The sequence below is a fragment of the Mixophyes fleayi genome, chromosome 7 (genome assembly GCF_038048845.1).
Source record: "Mixophyes fleayi isolate aMixFle1 chromosome 7, aMixFle1.hap1, whole genome shotgun sequence".
Taxonomy (NCBI): Eukaryota; Metazoa; Chordata; class Amphibia; order Anura; family Limnodynastidae; genus Mixophyes; species Mixophyes fleayi.
In genome coordinates, this window is record NC_134408.1 from 92,359,163 (window position 1) to 92,382,000 (window position 22,838).

At 43.3% G+C, this 22,838-nt stretch overlaps 1 protein-coding gene across 1 annotated transcript in view; it reads left to right on the forward strand.

Moving 5' to 3' along the window:
* Positions 1 to 22,838, forward strand: part of LOC142097880 (aldehyde oxidase 1-like) — a 128,749-nt gene that overhangs the window by 55,564 nt on the left and 50,347 nt on the right. The window contains exons 16-21 of the mRNA XM_075180107.1: positions 9,305 to 9,391; positions 13,995 to 14,164; positions 16,596 to 16,713; positions 18,085 to 18,207; positions 18,872 to 18,968; positions 22,530 to 22,651. Coding sequence (XP_075036208.1) covers positions 9,305 to 9,391; positions 13,995 to 14,164; positions 16,596 to 16,713; positions 18,085 to 18,207; positions 18,872 to 18,968; positions 22,530 to 22,651 — 717 coding nt within the window. The remainder of the gene's footprint in view (positions 1 to 9,304; positions 9,392 to 13,994; positions 14,165 to 16,595; positions 16,714 to 18,084; positions 18,208 to 18,871; positions 18,969 to 22,529; positions 22,652 to 22,838) is intronic.

The window sequence follows — 22,838 nt, forward strand, 5'->3', positions numbered from 1 at the left end:
GGCGCGATAGCATTAAGTCCGTGGCACCGATGTGACGTCCCGGTCGTCATAGCGACGGCCGGGACGCCGGAAGTCAGGGGCAGAGAGTGAAAGGGAAAGTATTTCTATTGTTCTCCGGATACCGGGATGACCTGCTGAGCGGTTGTCATGGCATTCGCTGAGGACCGACTTTCTCAGATGAACTGGGACAAACATTTTTTCATCGGGTGTCTGAGCTGGAGCAATTTTCTAAAAGTGGCGGAGTGTGACCCTGAGATCCTGAGTTAAACCAACATGAATGGAGGTCGAGGAAATTATAGGTTGCGGGTCCGGAGACTGAGGATGGGTTGCCATAAAACTCAGAGAGAGAGAATCAGCTTTGGTATTCTTTGATCCTGGTCGATAAGTGATAAGGAAGTTGAACCGGGTAAAAAACAAAGCCTAGTGGGCCTGTCGAGGATTAAGAGTTTTGGCGGTCTGGATGTACTGAAGGTTTTTGTGGTCTGTGAGGATGGTAATAACATGAGCTGCTCTTTCTAGCCAATGCCGCCACTCTTCGAGGGTCCACTTGATGGCCAGTAACTCCCTATTCCCAACGTCGTAGTTAATTTCTGCTGATGAGAACTTCCTGGATAGAAATGCACACGGGTGTAATTTTTTACTTTGAGGATCTCTTTGAGAGAGAATGGCGCCTCCTCCTACATCCGAGGCGTCTACTTCTACAATAAACGGAAGCTGCGGATCTGGATGCCTGAGGACGGGTGCAGATGTGAAGGCAACTTTAAGGGCAGAAAAGCTTGCCAACGCCTGCGAAGACCAACTAGCTGGGTCTGCGCCCTTCCGGGTGAGGGCAGTAATAGGAGCCACCAAGGAAGAAAAGGAATGTATTAACCTCCGGTAATAGTTGGCGAGGCCAAGAAACCTTTGGATCGCCTTGAGGTTAGTAGGAAGGACCCAGTCTTGAATTGCTTGGACTTTATTAGGGTCCATGGAGAAGCCAGCCGAGGAAATGATGTAACCTAAGGAAGCCACCCTAGGGACTTCGAACTCGCACTTCTCCAATTTTGCATAGAGGTGGTGTTGACGTAACCTCTCCAAGAATTCTCAGATGTGTTGGTGGTGCTGGGACAAGGACTGAGAATAAATTAAAATGTCATCTAGATAAACCACCGCGGTCCTACCCAAAAACTCTCGTAAGGCATCATTGATTAGATCTTGGAAGACTGCCGGGGCGTTACACAATCCAAATGGCATTACCAGATATTCATAATGCCCAGAGAGGGTATTGAAGGCCGTCTTCCATTCATCTCCCTGTCTGATGCGGGTGAGATTGTAAGTGCCTCGTAGGTCAATCTTAGAAAAGATGGTGGCAGACTTGAGCTGGTCGAACAGAACCGAAATCAAGGGCAGCGGATAAGTATTTTTAATTGTGATTCAACCCGCTATAATCGATGCAGGGTCTCAGACTAACATCTTTCTTAGCCACGAAAAAGTACCCAGCGCCTACAGGAGATTTAGAGGGGCGGATGAACCCTTTCTTCAGGTTCTCCACATACTGTTCCATGGCTTGCGTTCGTTTCGGGAGCAGACAACGAATACAGACGCCCCTTGGGCAGTGTAGAACCTGGCACAAGCTCGATAGCGCAGTCATAGTCTCGGTGAGGCGGAAGGGAGTCAGCCTTCTGTTTAGAGAATACATCACTGAAGTCCTGGTAGGGTGCAGGCAACAATTCTGGACTAGGCTGCAGGATTCTGAGAGGCAGGGTCAAGCAAGACGTAGAGCACTCTGGACTCCAATGGATAATTTCCCCTCTTTTCCAGTCAATGAGAGGATTATGGCTGTGAAGCCAAGGATACCCCAGAATCAGCGGAGCAGAGGGACAGGTAATAAGGTAAAATGAGAGTTCCTCCGTATGGAGGGCTCCCACAGACAACCGAACCATTGGAGTCCTTGCGAGAATTCTACCCCCGGGCAAGGGGTTACCATCCAACCCACAGGTGGCAATGCTTGACCCTAACTTGATATCTGGAATGTCAAGCGTCTGAGCCAAGTGTATGTCCAGGAAGTTACCTGCCGCACCACTATCAAGAAAGGCTGTCATATCCATGGATTTCTCACAGAAAGCTAGACGTCCAGGCACTAACAAGGAATTTTCTGAAGAGATAATTTGAAGACCTAAGCGCACCTCTTCGCCTGTACTTAGGCTTTGGAGTTTCCCGGCTTATTGGGACAAGAACGTACTAAGTGACCTGGTTGGCCACAATACATACAAAGGCCTAATGAGCGTCTCCTGGAGCGTTCCTCTGGAGGCAGGCGGTAAGCACCCAACTGCATGGGCTCAGAGGAATCCGGCAGAGTAGCACAGGAAATGGGTGGTGAACCAACAGGTATGGATGATTCCCGTTCAGTCTTTCTCTCTCTGATCCGACGATCAATTTTAATGACGAGTTGCATCAAATCCTCCAGCAAGTCGGGTACCGGATACTGGACTAAGGAGTCCTTAATTTGCTCGGCACTATCGGTGGACCATCGCCGGAATTCCGCACAATATTTTTCAGCGGAACGACGTCCTTGCCTTAACGCTCGGAGATGAGACTCAACTGAGGCCACCCTGTCTGGGTCATCGTACAGTAACCCCAGAGCCTGGAACAAGGCATCCACGGTCTGCAAGGCTGGACTCGTTGAAGGAAGGGAGAAGGCCCAAGACTGAGGGTCGCCCTGCAATAGGGAGATAATGATCCCTACCCTTTGCTGTTCAAAACCGGAGGAGCGTGGTCTCAGGCGGAAGTACAACCTGCAACTCTCTTTGAAGTTGCGGAAAGCTGACCTGCTTCCAGAGAACCGGTCAGGCAAGTTCATTTTGGGCTCTGGTGTGTCACCAGTGGGGGCTTGCTGAAGCTGCATGGTTCTGGAAGCCTCTTCTTGAGCTGCCAAACGCTGGGATAAGCCCTGTACGACTTGAGAAATTGCCTGGATCTGGTTCTCCAGGATCTGGGCTGGAGACAGATTCGATTCTACGTTGTCCATGGCAGTATAACACCAATCTTCTTTTTGAGGCCGGTTTTAATGTTGGGAACTCCCTAGCCAGCACAATAAAATTCACAGTATACTCCGAAAGCCTGGTGTTCGCTGGAGCTCCTAGTGGTGGGGACAGACTTGGCCGCAGGCTGACAGAGGATCGAGAATCGTATACCGGCTAAGGAGAACCCAGGAGTGGAGTGATTGGCGGACAGCAGCGTGGGGTTCAGGCAGAGTAAACCAAGGTCGGAGATCACAAGCACAGGTTCGGAATCCAGGGACAAGCGAAAGGTCAGGGGCACTGGCGGAGGAGCAGAATCCGGTTTTCAGGCAAATGGTCAGGGTCAGAAGAGTAGGTTCAAGGTCCAGGAACAAGCGAGGGTCATACACGGGAAGTCAGTCACAGGTTTTAACACCAAACAGAGGGAGAACAAGCTGGCAGCAGAACTGTGAACAAGACGCTATAACCGGCAGGAAGGCTAAGTCCTCCCTGTCTTATATACTGGAGCCAGCCAATCAAGGACTTCCCCTGCAAGATGTATAATGACCTAATTAGCCCGCAGACTATGGTGCGCGCACCCGGCTGTAGTGAGTGGCTGGGGCGCAGCTCAAGTCTCCTGTTCCTCCTTCTGGGAAAACCTTCGTACCTCCTAAACTCCGCCACAAGCTCCTGAAACACTTCCACTCCACCATTTTCTCTGGTCACTCAGGCATCTGCAAAACCACAGAGTTAGTGTCCAGAAATTATTGGTGGCCCAGTCTACAGTCTGATATCAAGGACTTTGTCTCTTCCTGTAGTACCTGTACACAAAGCAAGTCTTCACATCAACTTCCTGCCGGACAACTGCTCCCTCTGCCACTTCCTCAGGTACCCTGGACCCATATCAGTATGGACTTCATAACCGATCTTCCACCAAGCAAGAATTGTACAGTCATATCGGTCATGGTCGATCGCTTTTCTAAAATGGCCCACTTCATCCCACTTCCTGGTCTTCCCTCCTCTCCCATCTTAGCATCTCACTTTGTTAAGGAGATATTCCGTCTGCACGGCTGTCCCATCGAAATAGTTTCGGACCGAGGCGTTCAATTTGTTTCCAGATTCTGGAGGTCCCTCTGCAAACTATTGGGAATCAAGTTGAACCTATCTTCAGCCTACCACCCACAATCCAACGGGCAGACTGAACGGGTGAACCAGGATTTAGAGACTTATCTCAGAATGTTCTCCTCTGCTAACCAGGACAATTGGGTAGATCTTCTACCGTGGGCTGAATTCTCTCACAACAATGCCTTCCATGAATCCACCTCTAAGTCTCCCTTTCTGGTGGTTTATGGGCATCACCCTTCTCTCCCTAAATTCACACCCCTCCCACCCACCCAGGTGCCTGCTGCAGACCGCAACTTTATCTCTATATGGACTCAAGTAAGATCATGTCTCAAAAAGTCCTCTACACAATATAAATTGGCTGCTGATAAGAGACGTTGGATACTTCCTATATTTAAATTTGGAGATCGGGTGTGGCTCTCCACCAAAAATATACGCCTCAAAGTTCCTTGTATGAAGTTGGCTCTGCGGTTTATTGGTCCATATACCATCTCTCAAGTCATCAATCCAGTTTGCTTCAGGTTAAGCTTACCAACTTCTCTCCGTATTGTCAACTCTTTTCATGTCTCTCTATTGAAACCACTGAAGATCAATCGATTCTCTTCAACGTCCTTTTCTATCATCCCTACAGCACATCAAGAGGTGGAGTTTTAACTTAAACAAATTCTAGACTCCAAGTATTGTAAAGGCGGCCTGAAATACCTGGTAGACTTTGGCCGTGAGGAACACTCCTGGGTTCGTGCTTCCGATGTCCATGCCCCTCACCTGTTGGAGAAATTTCATAAAAAGTTTCCTACAAAACCCTGCAGTAGACGTACGGTGCCGTCTTTAAAGGGGGGGTACTGTCATCCGCCGGGGTATCGGGCAGCTCACCCGTCCACCGGCAAACTTACCTGGCTCCGGCGGACCGCTTCGTCCTGGGCGCCGCCATCTTGGATTCGCATGCGCAGACCCGCAACTTATGAAATCTATGACTGCCTTCCTATTGGCCAGGCAATTCTGGCGCCAAATACAAAAGGCACTTCCTCCAAACCCTCAGTGCCTGTTCCTCAGTTGCCTTTGGGTACCTAAGAAGTGGCTACTAGGTTTCCTGTATACTCGTCTGCAAAGCTGACTCTCTATTCAAGTACCAGCTACTCTACACGTCTGAAAAGCTGACACTCTATTCCAGTATCGGCTACTCTACTCGCCTGCAAAGCTGACACTCTATTCAAGTACCGGCTACTCTACTCGTCTGCAAAGCTGACACTCTTTTCCAGTACCAGCTACTCTACTCGTCTGCGAGCTGACACTCTATTCAAGTACCTGCTACTATACTCGTCTGCAAAGCTGACATTCTATTCAAGTACCTGCTACTATACTCGTCTGCAAAGCTAATACTCTATTCAAGTACCTGCTACTCTACTCGTCTGCAAGGCTGACACTCCTCTCAGGTACCGATTATTCTACTTTATTCGTCTGCAAGGCTGACACTCCAATTAAGTCCCTTCCGCTCTCCTGTCTTCCCAAGAGGGTCTCACTCAGTACTCTGGCAGGGGCCGCGACCTGCGAGCAGACGCAGCTGCTTTGCGGCAGTTCTCGGTGAACACCATCTGCTCGTTAGACTCTGCGCCCTGTTGGTGTAGCGCTAGACTGTGCAGATCCTAGGATTCGCATCGTAAAGACCTGCTTATCAATTGAGACCGTGACACCTGACATCAATAGTGGGGAAACTACTGGAAGATATTTTAAGGGATAGTATTCAGGATTACTTGGTGCGGAATAAAATTATTAGTGGGAATCAACATGGATTTGTGAGGGACAGGTCATATCAGACTAATCTAATTAGTTTCTATGAGGAAGTTAGTGGGAACTTAGACCAGGGTAGCACAGTAGATGTGGTCTACTTAGACTTTGCAAAGGCCTTTGATACAGTGCCACACAAGAGGTTGGTTTACAAAATAAGGGAACTGGGTTTAGGAATCAACATATGTACTTGGATCGAAAACAGGTTAGAGAATAGGGAACAGAGAGTTGTGATAAATGGAACATTTTCTAATTGGTCAAAAGTCTTAAGTGGAGTACCTCAAGGTTCCGTGCTGGGGCACTCCTTTTTAATATATTTATTAATGACCCTGGTGATGGTTTAGAGCAGGGGTGTCCAACCTTTTAGCTTCCCTGGGCCATATTGGAAGACGACGAGTTGGTTTGGGCCGCACATAAGATACACTAACAATAACGATAGCTGATCATTCAAAAAACCATAGAAAACATAGTTAACATATATATATATATATATATATATATATATATATATATATATATATATGAGAAACAAAGTGATATATATATATATATATATATATATATATATATATATATATATATATATATATATATATATATAAGTATATATATATAATCACTTTTTTTTCAAATCCCCCTATATTTACTTTTCAAAAAATCCTCTCTAGTTATTATACTATAATCACTTTTTGTATTGTTTCAATGCAATATCAATAAAGTGCATTTAAGCCAGGCATTGTATATCAGGGTGCCCTGACCAGGCCTGCGGTACCTAACTTATACATCACTGTGACCCCAAATTGTGACCTGTTTTGCTAATTACACCACTATGTTAGATAAGGGATAACAACTTATAATGGGCCAAAGAGAATAATATATAATCCCCAATTAGTATTACAAGTAGAAGTATGTACCCGGGAAATAAGGTCCATGATGCTCCAGGACCAGGTGACTTTTATTCACTTGTCAGCGTCCCTTGAAATATTAAAAAAAATCCCCCTTAACTTACCTTTTAATCGGCTTGTTCTCCTGTCCTCTTCTCCTCTTTTCTCCAATTCTGTGCTGCTGATTGTTCTTCTCGCGCGGGTGACTCCTCTGTGCTGCGCTCTGCAATGGATGTTGGGCGTGATGACATCACGCCCGACATTCACTGCGAGCACCACACGGAGGAGGAGACAAGGGAGGGAGCCGGAGTACCAGCTGACGTGACCGCAAGGTAAGTATTTTCTTTTATTTTTTTTGCAGGATTTTTTTTTCCATTAACAGTGCTGACCCCTTGCCACAACCAAAACTCTTTCTGGGCCACATTTACAGGCGTGCTGGGCCGCATGCGGCACGCGGGCCGCGGGTTGGACAACCCTGGTTTAGAGAGTAAAGTTTCTATTTTTGCAGATGACACTAAACTCTGTAAGGTAATAAAATCAGAGCAAGATGTAGCTTCTCTACAGAGGGAATTAAATTATCTGGAGGATTGGGCGGTCAAATGGAATATGAGATTTAACATAGATAAATGTAAGGTTATGCATTTAGAGATCAAAAACAAGAATGCAATCTATAAATTAAATGGAATTAATTTAGGAGAATCTATAATGGAAAAGGATTTGGGAGTGCTCATAGACAGTAGACTTAGCAATAGTGCTCAATGTCAAGCATCAGCTGCAAGGGCAAACAAAGTATTGGAATGCATAAAAAGGGGCATAGATGCAAGGGAAGACAGAGTAATTTTGCCAATGTATAAATAATTGGTAAGGCCTCATCTTGAATATGCAGTACAGTTTCTGGGCACCACTCTATAAAAAAAATAATTTGGAACTAGAAAGGGTTCAGAGAAGGGCGACAAAATTGATAAAGGGCATGAAATCATTAGGTTATGAGGAAAGGTTAGCCAGTTTAGGCATGTTTACTTTAGAAAAGAGGAGTCTAAGGGGAGATATTATTACTATGTACAAATACATTAAGGGTCAATACAGAGAACTTTCATGGGAACTTTTTACCCCAAGGACTATACACAGGACATGCGGTCACCCCCTAAGGTTAGAGGAGAGGAAATTTCACAACCAGCAAAGAAAGGGGTTCTTTCAAGTAAGGACAGTCAAGATATGGAATTTATTGCCAGGGAAGGTTGTGATGGCAGATTCAATAGATATGTTTAAGAAAGGGTTAGACAAATTTTTAGCGGAAAGGTGTATCCAGGGATACGACCGATAATTTAAAATGAAGGATAGTAGTGGATATAGGGTAAAAATAGCACTGCAATATTGGGTCTGGGGGGATTTTCACAATTGAAACAGATTGGCGGTTGCTTACTCTGGATTAATTTCAAATATAAGTGCAGGATCGCAGGAGATCCAAAATAGGTTGAACTTGATGGACTGGTGTCTTTTTTCAACCTCATCAACTATGTTACTATGATAATCCATGCCAGGGTAAGTGTTGTTGGGTTTGTCTCAGTCACTGCAATGACTACCACTGTTTTTACAGACCATGGAAATTCCATGTCATAGGGATGTCTTTTTTTCGTATTTTAAAAATAAATCCTCCCCTCTATGGAGATGTGCTGAACAATGATATTCTGTATTCTGGATACTTTAATAAATTGGCAAAAAGAGCCTTTGCCATATAACCACGAGGACAGGGGGGGTCCCCAGTCCAACTCCAAAACGTCATAGGGCCTCATACCTGCTGGTGATTTTTAGAATGCATTTTTCACATTTGTAAAGTATGGGAAGTCAGTATGGTGTAGTCTGTACAATAGTGAATCTGCTAATATGTATGATAAGCAATTAATAGTGAAATGAAGACTACCAGAGCCAATACACTACCATTTGAATAAATCCAGGGAAACCCGCTGTAAGCCGACCTATATGAACTGATGCTTTAGTTAAAGTTCTGCATACACACCACTAGATGAGTGAAACAGCTCTGCAGTTTTCGTAACATAGAACGTTTGTTGATCTTTACGGCCAACTTGCATTATTTGAAAAATATATATGTAGTGTCACTACAATGAAATGTTCCCGTGGAATTATCTATTTATTTTTGTGTATATGCTGTAAGTAACACTGGCTCTTTTACAAACTAAAAATGGACCTCATTTCTGATTAGGATGAGATCTGATCTCCACCTCAAAACTAAAATCCACATGTAGAAGAGAACCTGTGCACCCTCTGAGAAAGTAGGGAATTCCACCATACGTGCATGTCCTCCAAAACTCTCATTTGCATAATTGCTCTCAAGTAAATTTATGCGCACATGCAAAAAACAAGATTATCACACTTACACCTAATCCGCACTAAGCAAGAAATGTCCCCAACTCCACTTAACTTCTCCCAGAAACCTATAGACCCCACTAAAGAGCATCCACACTGCGGGTTTGCTGGTTTTTTTTGTCTTAAAATGTTTTCCTTTGATGTGTCTAGGTCACAACGTCTATGAAGGCCCCGGAATATCTCAGTGCCATCCAAGATTTTGAGACTAGAATTCCAAAAACATTACAGATTTTCCAGGTAAGGTTTTGAGATTTTTCTAGTACATTTTGGAATTCTATACATTTTATTCAGAATGCATACATTGTACAGTTAAAGTAATATAAAACACTTATACCGGCGGTTCCCAAAGTGTGCGCTGGGGTGCCGTGGGCCAGGCAAAAAAAAAGAAAGAAAAGAGAAACTTACCAATCCGCGCGGCGCCGGGACCCAGCAGCCTCCTCTCCCGCAGCAGCTGTCACTGACGTCATTCAGTGACAGCTGCGTGGGAGGAGGCTGCTGGGTCCCGGCGCCGCGCGGATTGGTAAGTTTCTCTTTTCTTTCTTTTTTTTTGCCTGGCGCGGGGCAGAGGGAGGGGGACAGAGGGCAGAGGAGGAGGAGGACAGATGGCAGAGGAGGACAGAGGGCAAAGGAGGAGGGGGACAGAGGGCAGACCGAGGGCAGAGGAGGAGGAGGACAGATGGCAGAGGAGGAGGAGGACAGAGGGCAGAGGAGGAGGAGGACAGAGGGCAGAGGAGGGGGACAGAGGCAGACCAGGAGCACAGATGGCAGAGGAGGAGGGAAACAGAGGGCAGAGGAGGAGGAGGACAGATGGCAAAGGAGGAGGGCAGAGGAGGGGGAGAGAGGGCAGAGGAGGGGGGCAGCATGAGAGATGGCAGAGGAGGGGCCAGCGTGACAGAGGGCAGAGGAGGGGGCCAGCGTGACAGAGGGGGCAACGTGAGAGAGGGCAGTGTGCCTGGTTGCAGAGGGGGCAATGTGCCTGGTTGCAGAGGGGGCAGTGTGCCTGGTTGCAGAGGTGGCAGTGTGCCTGGTTGCAGAGGGAGCAGTGTGCCTGGTTGCAGAGGGAGCAGTGTGCCTGGTTGCAGAGGGGGCAGTGTGCCTGGTTGCAGAGGGGGCAGTGTGCCTGGTTGCAGAGGGGGCAGTGTGCCTGGATGCAGAGGGGGCAGTGTGCCTGGATGCAGAGGGGCATTTTTGCATACAACTAAATAAGTATTTCTGTTGTGACCTAAATACTTATTACAACTTTTTGACCCAACTACCTCTAAAACAGCACTGTTCAGTAATTATTTTGGAGGGGTGCCTTGAAAAAATTTGGAGACTCTAAGGGTGCCGCGAACTGCAAAAGTTTGGGAACCACTGACTTATACAATAAAAAGCAGGTAATGCAGTCCTGACACAGAATGCTTTATTTGCACACGGGATACGTTATGTTTTCGATGTGTGGCCACAGAGGGGAGTTCATGCAGCAACTTATTACCTACCCCAACAGGATTCTCCTTCCACCCCCCCCTGTCCCAAAAAAAAGTTTCACTTACCCGCATGCCCATGCTGCTGAGGGTTCTATATATATATATATATATATATATATATATATATTTATGTATATATAAACAATAATAACCCGTGCATGATACTCATGCATTCTAGTCAAATCAAGCTACTTAAGGTCTTAAAAAGGTTCTTGTCATGCATTTGGGCCTCAGGGGAAGAGCGTTACTTCCCGACGCAAGCGCCCTTTTTAATGTGTGTCATGAGGTAAAATTACCTCACGAAAATGAGTTTGGGCCCTCAACTCGTAAATTTAGCCTTTACTACCCCTCCCACGGGGGAAGGGGGGATGATGGAAGTTAACTGACTTCACTATTCTAATTTTTTTGTCAAATAATGTCAGTATACCAAATTTCAGGTCAATTGAATGAGCCCTTTCTGAGATAGTGTGTGTGGAAAAAACTATCAACACACGCCGCTAGGCTTTTACTTTTATATATTAGATAATGTTAAGAATTTAGTAGGTCAGTGTATAACTCCGCCCAGCAGGTGGCGCTGCAGCTTTTTTTTTTTTTTTACACACACAGACTAACACACGCCGCTAGGCTTTTATATTATATATATATATATATATATATATATATATTTGATATATTATATATAATGGCTCTGCTCCTGTGAAATTATGATGTCACATCACTGCCTTGTGATTCAATGAGGCAGCCCTGTGCAGGACTTGTAATTGATCATTGCATGACTTATGTGTGGACAAAAGCTACCCAGGCCCCTGACCCCCACACCCAATCTCCAGAAGCACATTGACAATAGTGTAAATGTTGCATCAAAATTTAATGTAGCACTTTAGTGCTAACCCTTTGCATCAAATTAATTTTTCCATTTATTAGCAATTTTCAATTAAAATACTGTATAAAGTAGTTCATTGATAAAAAGGTGTAATCTATGTTTAGGTTTCTGCTCTACAATCTCTGTGGGATGCAGCACATGCCCCTTACAAATCACAATAGGGAAGCATATATTTTGAAGTTAAAAGAACCCCCACTGGAGAATATAACCAAAGTGCAATGCACTAAATAGAGGCAGGTGAACCAATCTATGAGATGTGCAAATTAAAGGAGTTCCTTTATTGGATGTATAAACTGAGGACTTTGATGTCTGATGGTATAAATAAGGAAAGTAAATGGAAGGTCTTTTTGAAGTGTACTTCTCTTAATGCACAAATCGTAACCATATTTAACACGGCCCTTTAATGGGGTACATAAGTGTCGCATGAACCTTTCAGAATGACCAAAACCAGTCAGCGTCTTGTGACTTACTGTTTTAACCAAAACATTATTAAACGTTAAAGTTTTTCTAGTGTTACAGGAAGTTATTTTCCTTTTTTCATGTTTGATCTTCTCCTGCCAGCAATACCCAATTTTACCTCCTATATGGGATACATAAGTAGATTCTATGGAGCGAAAGTGCTCCTAGATTTCCATCTAAGTGCATGGGTTTGCGGAGGAAGGACTAGATGTTTGCGGTGGAGCACTTTCAATTTGCAGCTTATCTCCCAAGATCCACTTGGTGTGGTGTGCAGACCACTTCGGCACACAGACAAAGCTAGTGCATTTTGCACTTGATAATCAAACACTGATATTTTTATACTTTTACAAAAGCTTTTGTAAATCGTAACATTTTGCTAAGGGAGTTTACATTGAAGAAGTCAAGTTTGTACTTTGATAAAGATAGATTTACTGTGCCATTTCCATGAAAACAAATAGAAGCAGGTCTCAATTCTCTGCTGTAATGCAGCAGAAGTTCAGTGTATTAAAAATGTTATACTTGTTTCGGATGCTGCCAATTGCCTTTCCTAAGGAAACTTTAAAATCTCAACAAGCCATAATGGCAACCTGTATTTGGGGTAAAGATTAGACATGAAGGCCATGGTCTTGGGAGCTGCTGGGTTATCACATATCCAATCATAGTACTTTACTCAGCTATTTTGCAGGTAGTTCGGTCTAACATGTCATCTATCCCAAGTCACAATGGGTTCAAATGAACAGAGTGGTTGGTACCAAAACTAGCTAACAACCTAATACTGAATAATAAACTCTTGTCTGACTCAAGAGTGGTAGCCCATATACTGTCCTTTTTAAAATGAAGGAGATCGGTAGAAACAGAAGTGAACTGATTAAAGGAATTTTTAAACATCCTACAAATTCTTGAGGATCAGACATTTATTGGTCGAATGAGGCTTTTTATTTATATAGCACCAATCATATATTGAACAACATTGTACAGAGGATATATAATTATTCACATCAGTCCTTGCCCCATTAGAGCTCTCATTTTAAATTCCCTACCACACACTAGGGTCGATTGTGTCATTTTTATCAAAAGCTTTTAACCTATCAGTATGTTTTTGGACCATGAGAGGAAACTGGTGCACCTGAAGCAAGCCCAGGGGCAGGCTGGGCAGGGGGACATCTGCCGCTCCGGCCCGGTTCCATAGTGGGCTACTTTGGCTTTTATTCTGGCTCACTGGGCCACCTCCATTTTTTTCCCATTAAAACAGGCAGCTGAGTCAAGTCTTTCCCCCCGGGCTGAAATTTTCCAGTCCTTCCCTGAGGATGCCCATGCAAACATGGGGTGAACACACAAACTACACACAGATAAGGCCCTGATAAGATTTTATCTCATGACCGCGTTGCTGTTCGGCACTAATGCAAACCTCTGTCACCCTATATTGTGATTATTTTTCGTTTTGATATTTTCTCATCTACATGATCAATTATATACTACTACAAATATACTCTATTCAGAACAAGTTGTGTTGGTATGGCCTATAAAGGGCAGTACACTGGTGTTCTCTGACCATATGGCTATTGCTTTTATACTGGTCCCAGAGATCTTTGGTGACTTCTAACGTATGCAAAACTTTCCAGATTAGGACAATTATTCCTTCATTAGAAACACTTCTGTATTTATTAAGACTGACTTGATGCCATCAGAACTCAGCGCTTAAACAGATAATTACAGGAGATTATACATATATTAACATGCCTTGTATATTATGTTTGTAACAGGACAAGTGCTAGAGAATTTCCTTCTATCCTTCATTCCTGAAGGAATAGTTTGATAGAGAGGAGCTTAATAGTAAATCGGAAGATGTTATGGACATACTATAGCACATAATAAACAGCATTAAAGAGTACCTATTTTTTATTCCAGTCTGGCATCGAGATGCTACCTAATGAATGCATAAATCTTGCTGGTAAACATTAAAAAAAATTGCGCTGGCAAGTTTCATGACCAGTGTATTTGTTTTATACCTAATATATTGTGTTTTACACAGGAAGTTAATTCGAACCAATCGGCCAAAGATCCTGTCAGACGTCCAATAGTGCACCAGTCTGGCATCAAGCAAGCCACTGGGGAAGCGATATATGTAGATGACATGCCACCTGTGGATCAAGAACTTTTCATGGCCTTTGCCACCAGCACAAACGCCCATGCTAAGATCTTGTAAGTAAAATAAGAATGGTAGCTCTAAATGTGACCAGTTAATTACTTTCCAACTTATATATTTTTTTCTCCCTGTGAAGAAGATCCTGGAAGGGAGGATAACTTTGGCACCGCCCTCACGGGGCATTGCTGCCATTGTGTCCTGCCACCACGGGGTCAAAGCCAAAATGCCTAGATTTGCCATGTATCACTTAATGGAGGCTCGCATCCTGCCCTCTTCACTAGGAAGTGGGCAGGATGCGGGAGGAGGGCTTGCTGTCCCGGGGTCTGAGATCCACCCTCTATTCGGTAGTCTCCAGGAAGTTCTGGGAGAGTGGGCAAGTATGGTTCATTATAAGACATATATGCTTTATGATGAGGGAATCTTAACATGAAGATGGTGCACAGTGAAGCTTGGAATAAGTAAATCGATTTAATATAAATGAAAGCACTGGATATAATTTCCTCACCCTTTCATCCCTTACAATTGTGTTGCAACGCTTATCTTTTTAGAGATTAGTGTGCAGGGCTTGTCATTGACAGTTTTGTAACACGTTCATAAAAAACTGCAAATGCAATAGGTGCACCAATGCTATGGTAAACATAAAAACATTATATAAAACAAATATTGATTGTGATAGATACAGATTTATTCTGGAATACAAATCCATTTTTGAGGAATTCTGAGTGCACCATTTCTGTAACCTATTTCTCTGTCCATTGCAGCACTACCTGTTTTATTAATGTATCCTTTTGCTGTCACAATGTTAGACTACAGTGAGGGAGATGATTTATGGAAACATTATATAGTTTTGAAATATACTTGCCAACTTTTGAAGTCTTAAAAGGTTAAGTGTGAGGGGGAGCGCATACTTTTGATTGGGGCAAAAGCCACAAATTGTGTGATCAAGAACCTGTTGATGAGGGTGGCCTGCTCGCCCGCAAGCTTGGGAGGACAGCTGGAAACTTACCTACTCTCCCAGAATGTATGGGATATTAACAAATATGATTTTAAAAGTTTGATGTTGGGTTTTTTAAAGCTTGTTTATATAATAAACATGTTCAATGTGGTACATTATCTGTCTGAAATTCTACTTGCCAGCAGCTCATTCTGGCACAACTGAGGATTGTACATACCGCTGCTGACATGTAGAATTAATTTAATATTTGTCAAGCTTGCAAGTGTGCAGCAATCTTGGTTTTGCCTGAGACTGGGACTTTGTCAGGGGAAATTGATTGAGAGCTAAGCAGATTTAAAAATATAAGAATAATTTACATAATTGCATTCAATAGAAAATGTACAAGGCATACAATATAAAACATTTTACAAATGTATAAAACTTTCACACCGTATGATCCCTGACTGACCTAACAAACCGCTAAATTACTAGAAATACAGAAGGTTTAAATTTGTGCTGTGAGTAGCCCGATATGCTACTGCATAAAACATATACATAGCAAGCCATGCATAGTACACTGCATGATACATTAAAAAAATATACATGTCATGCCTGGTACAGTGAAGGGCATGCATTGTGTAGTGTAAACATGTGCACTGAGCTTGAAACATACGTGCCTACTCTCTCCTGGAATTTCTCACGAACACTTGTGGAGGCAGATTGCGCCATTAAGCCTTGCCATTCAGCCCTGCCATTCAATGCTACAAATTTAGGTTTTTTTTGTATCATATGGCGGGGCTATTGTGTCACTACACCCCTTACACTTGGCACATGACCTGTCCTCTGGGGATCTCCCAGAGGACAGGTCTTAAAATTTGGCTAGTATGAGCTTGATAGTGAAAGGGTTATAATAGGTGTACATATTTTTGCCATTCTAGTAAACATTGTGTACATTAGATCCAACTAGCAATCATATACACTCTAATGTCCAGCACATACAGTACAGGCACATTTTCAATACAATCACAATACTCATCATACACAGCAACCTGGCTAGTGTATAAACAACCATGTCCTTACCTATATCACCACATAATGACTGTTATTCAATACAGGTGCTCATTACCTGCACACAGCTTTTCAATTCCTGCATATAGCTGCTTAATGCCCCTGTATAGCTTAGAGTACTTAATGCTGGCTCATAATGCTTCCATATGCACCTGTTTTTGCAACTGTACCATTTTTTCTTACTAAGGGAGGAAGCTGTGATGAGGTAAAAATAGTCTAGCACTAACGTTCACCTGACTAATGAACTCCAATTGGGCAAGTTCATATCTGGTCTGTCTTTTAAAGTAAGTTTGCAGGAAACACTTTGCAGCATTAATCAACGTTACAGTTAAATTGAATGGGACTGGATTGAATCCTGCACAGCTTCTGGATTAAAACTGGTGTTTTTAAGCATAATTTTCCACAGGTTATTCTATTCCGGATATTTTTCCATTAAACTTGGTATATGGATTTCTAGGAAAATGTCCCTTTGTTCTATCTTGTAGGTCAATAGATGCTTCTGATGCTCTAAAAGTTCCTGGTGTGGTTGATGTCATACGGGCAAAGGATGTCCCTGGAGTGAATGACATCTCAGGACAGGGTCCTTTATTTTCAGAAGAGAAGGTAAGGATTAACATAGCATTTTTCTTACTAGTCCTAGTAAAATCACTATCTTCTTTTTCAAAATCTCTCTGGGTGTGGAGATCAGTATGGCGCCTACCAGTCAGACTTAGACTGTTATGTGAAAGCAGAGTCTAGAGATTTCTATAGTGCAGACAGGTCAGAACCTCTCGGCTATCAGTGCAACCAAAGTCGCATGGCCCTTGTTGTAGTCACATGACATTGTGGAAACTCTGATTAAAGCAAATCATACATTCAATACATCTTTTAAATTGCTGCTTTATAGTAAATGACAATTTGACTATTAACCTAACTAATAACATATATTTCTGTAACATTGGCAAATATATGCACCATAGGGAAAGCATATTAATATGTGAATAATCATCTATTTAATCACAGAAGACCTTAATGGTAAATACTTCAAAATAAGCTTAAGGCTCATCACAATAGCTAGTAGACCGAGATAGATAAGATAAATCGTAACAAGTATTAGTATAGCGGGTTCCAGAACCCAACTGAAACTACAATAAACATGCACCAATAATATATTTCAAAACTTTCAATATAAAATTTACTAGCTGAATTCACTGCTGACAGGATTGAATTCTAGACCATCAGAAAAATTTGCATTGGCGAACTGCACTTTAACAGAAATATTTACAATCTCTCCTAATTTCGGTAATCAGGGAAATCTGATAGTCTGTTCCCCACACCTTAATTATATATATCTCTTATCAACTGAGATTTAAGGTTTTGAAAAAAATAATTTTAAGAAAAACGAGTACAATGAGAAATTGGTGGGAAAAGTTAAGCTTAAGATCTGTTTTGCAACTTTTTTTATGTGGATGCCTCCACAATGCCTTCTCTGCTTTGTAAATTAAAATAAAATATGTTCATAATACTTAATTCATCTACTGATGAAAATATTGAGAAAATGGACCCAGGGGTGCAAGATATCACTCAATGTCTCATTACCACTAATTGCAGTGAAATTGGAGTTTAAGTGGGACCCCAGGCTATTTAGTTTAGCCCTTTTGGATTTCCTTTCGGGATCCCCCTAGGGACCTAATGCCACCATGAGTAGCGGTTCTGATGAGCAAGGAAACAGATGTACTGCTCCTATAGTGAAAATACCATTGGTTTCTATGTAAGAGTGTAGCAGCAGTGGAATGCAGAGTGAATCCTCTTGGTGGACCCTGACCTACCATCAGCTCTGTCCAAACAGATGACGCTAGAAACCAGTCTTTCTATTGTTACAATATCCATTGACATTTCTACATGTGTACTTCTGGGCGCTACTTCTATTTTTTGCATTGACTGCAGGTAAACCCATAATGTATCCGCTCCTCATACTGCATGTTTATTTTGCAGGTAGTGTGTGTTGGGGAAATAATCTGTGCGGTCATAGCAGACACTCCAGAACATGCTAGAAGAGCTGTGACAAAAGTGAAGATAACCTATGAGGATCTGACACCAACTATCCTCACTGTGGAGGTACTGAGCTGAAAATCCAAGTATTCCCTGCATTTCAGCATTTAAGGTGTTCTGCCAGCAGAAAGATCACTTAAACGTGATTGCTCAATTCTATCCACGTATTTAAGAATCGGGCTCCACCCAGTTGTCACATGCCTTATTCTGAAAGTGTTCCATGATGTAGAACTTATGGTGAACCCAAACCCTGCCTAGGTAAGAGGATTGGGAGCTAACTGGACTGGGGGGAGGGGGGGGCAGAGATTCACCACCCCCCTTCCCGGGCTGTTCCCACAGTGGTCTAGCTTGGGTTGGGTCATTGGGCTACCTGCATCTTTTTTTTTTTTTATACTCCAAATATTTTCCGATAAGCAGCAGGAAGCACTCATAGGAATGACCAGTAAGCTCCTTGTGCTAACCTCGCTCTGCCATTTGTCTTTGTCATGCTTGCACCACCAGTTATAGATAGATCCCAGGGTAGAGCCCTAAATCCACCTATTATGCTTTGCCATGGCACTGTGTGAAGACTTTCTTGATGGCAGCTACACTGATGGAAGTGAAAGGTGTATAACTGTAACTACAATGTTACAGCAACAACTAGCTTTCAAATTAGTGGAGGATGTGCCTGTATCTCTGGTTTTGATATTCGTATCTTATCTAACATATATTGTGAATTATTCAATTTTAGGATGCCATCAAATACAACTCATTTTTTGAGCCCTCCAAACAAATCTTGCATGGGAATGTAGAGGAGGCTTTTAAAAATGCTGATCAGGTCCTTGAAGGTAGGTATAACAGACGACACATCCATGTCACACACATTATTGCTAGTAGACCTGTACATAAAGTTATATTTATGACGTATACAATTTAGGGCATTAAGAAAGGATAAAGATAGTAGGTAAATGAGAATAGCAGTAGAACATTAAAGGACAGGTGCAACTTAAACTATTTGAAGAAAGTGGGCTTACAGCAAACTTGCCAACTCTCCCAGAACGTAAGATTCCCTGTAGATGTGGGTGTAGAAAGATTGAAGTGACAACTTTCATGAGTGAAACAAAACATGCTTGTTCTGCATTCTAGTTATGTTTGTCAAGCCGAATAAAGACAAGGAACTTACCAGCACACATAGCAAATGACCTCCCTTTCTGCCAGCCACTGGCAGGTCATACATTTATACTCCCAAATTAGTGGGTGATCCCCATAAGTTCTAAGAGAGTTCACAATCTCCCGGGCCAGACAGCAGGGTTGCCAACTCTGAAATGAAAAACAAGCAACCACTTAGTGAAAAACAAGCCCAAAACAATCCTAAAAAGCCCCCAAAAAAGCCCAACTTACAGGGGACCGTCCTTTTCTATAACACTAATTTCTACACTGAATCTCCATTTAGAAAACCTTTATAAAACACAAGAGGACACATTTATACACTGATATGGCAAATGAAAACGCAAATGCTGTAATTTAGGACACTGGTATGTCTATACCACACAGCCCCATGATAGAACAGTATAAAATAGGCCTCAGAAAGCAGTCTTCCAAGTTCTGACATGAGCAGCTTACTGAATGGGAGGGGGAGGGTGTTATATAGCAGTGTTACCTGCTATAAGTGCAGCGATCATGTGTCTGTCACTATTTCAGTAGGTTGCTGTAGATCAGTCTTCCTGTGATTTATTCCACGTCCTCCTCTGACTCCACCCACCCACTTCATTGGAGGAATTCTCTGCACAACCCGCCCACAAAAAAACCCAAAACTAAATGCACCAATCACAAAATGGTAACAGAGAAAAATAAAACGATTATGCAGCCTGAGGACTTGGGAGAACGAATCCAAGCCCAAAAACAAGCTACCCGCGGCAGTGAAAAAACCACGCAACTTCACAAAAAAAGCCCAATTCTGCTTGTTAGAAGCGGAATTGGCAACTATGCCAGACAGTGAAGTGGTGGGCTGCCCACAACTCTGGAGAGAAGAATGACTGGCTAATAAAATAAAGTTTATTTACCAGTAGGTGTGCTTCAAGAAAATGGGTGCTACACTCCAGCACACAGATGTAGTCATTATTCTTCACCCCAGTGTTATCCTGCACACAGAATGTAACACTTAGTTCAGCTCTATACTACATACAAGATATTCCCTTTATTAAGCTTTTTTTTACAGTTTCCTCAGGATAACTGCGTTGTGAGATTGTGCTGCACACAGAATGAGTGAGAATCTGCTCTAGATCTATACAGAAACTGTCCCCTTTCTCCTTACTTTAGTTGAAATAACTTCAGTTCTGATAAGATCCAAAGAGTTTCTTGTATTAGTAGTTTATCTTTAACTTAATTCAATATTTTATGTTTAGTGATTCTGGATAAGAGGTAGGTGTCAAGCTGGGTACACACTAGAGAAAATCACTGCAGATGCGATTTCTGTAACTATTTTATGACAAAGCCCTGATAAGCATGCAAGTTTATCCGCACATACCTACACAATTCAGATTTGTGATCATCTCTCATAACCATCTGCTAAAAAGATCCTTCTCCGTCACCACCTCTGGGTCTCTTTCCCCCCCCTGTCCACCCTTCCAGTTCTGGGACCCTTACTCTTCTCTTTATACACCTCTTCCCTGGGTGAACTCATCAGCTCCTACGGCCTCAACTACCACCTCTACGCCCACGACACTCAACTATACCTCTCCTCTCCTGATCTCTCTCCCTCCCTCCTCTCTAGGGTGTCCGCCTGCCTCTCTGCCATCTCCTCCTGGATGTTCTCTCGATTCCTCAAACTTAACCTCGCCAAAACTGAATTCATAGTCTTTCCTCCCCCTCACACCTCGCCCCCTTCTGACCTCTCTATCACTGTCGACAACACCTCTATCTCCCCTGTCCCCCAACTTCGCTGCCTCTGTGTCATCCTCGACTCCTCTCTCTCCTTTGGCCCCCACATTCTCTCTCTTGCTAAATCCTGCCGCTTCCAGCTGCGTAACATCGCTTGCATCCGGCCCTTCCTCTCCCAAGATGCCACCAAATGTCTTATTCACTCTCTGATCATCTCCCGCTTGGACTTCTGTAACCTCCTTCTCACTGGCCTCCCCCAATCTCATCTTGCTCCCCTTCGAACTGTTCTTAACGCAGCCGCTAGGCTCATCTTCCTCTCTCGCGGCTCCTCGTCTGTCTCCCCCCTCTACCAATCCCTTCACTGGCTCCCCTTCCCCTTCAGAATCTTCTTCAAGCTCCTCACTCTTACTTACAAGGCCCTCGCCAACTCCACTGCACCCTACATCTCCACCCTCCTCTCTATTCATGCTCCATCCCGCCCTCTCCAATCTGCCAATGACCGTCGCCTCTCTTCCCCCCTGATCACCTCCTCCCATGCGCGTATCCAAGACTGCACCCGCGCTGCCCCCCTCCACTGGAACAAGCTCCCTCCCTCCATCAGAACTTCCCCTAATCTGTCCAGTTTCAAACGGGCTTTAAAAACCCACCTTTTTCTTAAAGCCTTCCAGTCTCCCACTTAATTTCCTACCTTTTCTTCTGCCTCTTCCCCTTCATTCCCCTTCCCCTATCCTCCGTTCCTCCCTCTCTCCCCCGTGTCTCTCTGTCTGTCTACCCACCCCTTAGATTGTACGCTCCTTTGAGTAGGTTCACCTCTCCTCCTGTCTTCACCACTGTTAACTCTGCTCTCCAGCTACCTTGCCCTCCTCCTCGAGGACCCTCTCCCGCCCCCCCGTCCCCCCGTCCCCTCTCTCTCCCTCCCTCTCCCCCTTGGGGGTCTCCCTGTCATTTGTGCCCTTCCTCTTGGGCTCTGTCGTATGCAGACCTTCCCCTCTCTCCCCTCCCCTGCCCCTAGCTGTGCTTTGAGCTCACAGAGTGCTTATTGTTTACTATACTATGCTGTCTCTCCTCGTATTGTAATTTCGTTTGTCCCTGTACGGCGCTATGGACACCTAGTGGCGCCCTATAAATAAAAATTAATAATAATAATAATAATTGTGGGAGCGTACACTAATGCAATATCTGATCTAACAGTTGTTTACTGTGTGATTGGCAAGATATTTGGCTGAAAAACCTGTAGTGTGTAGCCAGCTTTAGACTGAGTAGTGACCATGACTGTGATTAACTCATTGAGGTCCCATAGAGGACTCCTGCTCTGAAAATGTGTATGTGGCAGTTTGGAATACAATATGAAGGATTTTGTATTTCAGGGATGCATTCATCAAGAGATGTATGTTTATTTTTTTGTTTAATCTTGGGAGTTTAGATGGCGCATCCTGTATCTTTCAAAAAAAAAAAAAATACCAAATCTTTCTACAGTTAGTGCTGATTGATAGGGCATCAGGGATTATAATAAGTTTATCTTTTTCAAGGGGAAGTTCATATTGGGGGACAGGAACAGTTCTACATGGAAACCAATTCTGTTCTTGTCGTACCAAAAGAAGAGGATGAGTTTGATATATACATCTCAACACAGGATCCCACTACAGCACAGGTCAGTGTTTTACCTCTTGCATACATACTTTAAATTGCTGACCTTCAAAAAGTGATTCATGTTATGGATATTATGTGATTGTAATCAAAAGAACCTATTTTTTCCTTATCACTTAATATTTTTGTCTCTGATTTGGTGGCTTCTTACTGGTCTATTAATGCATATAGGATGTTCATGAGAGATGTAA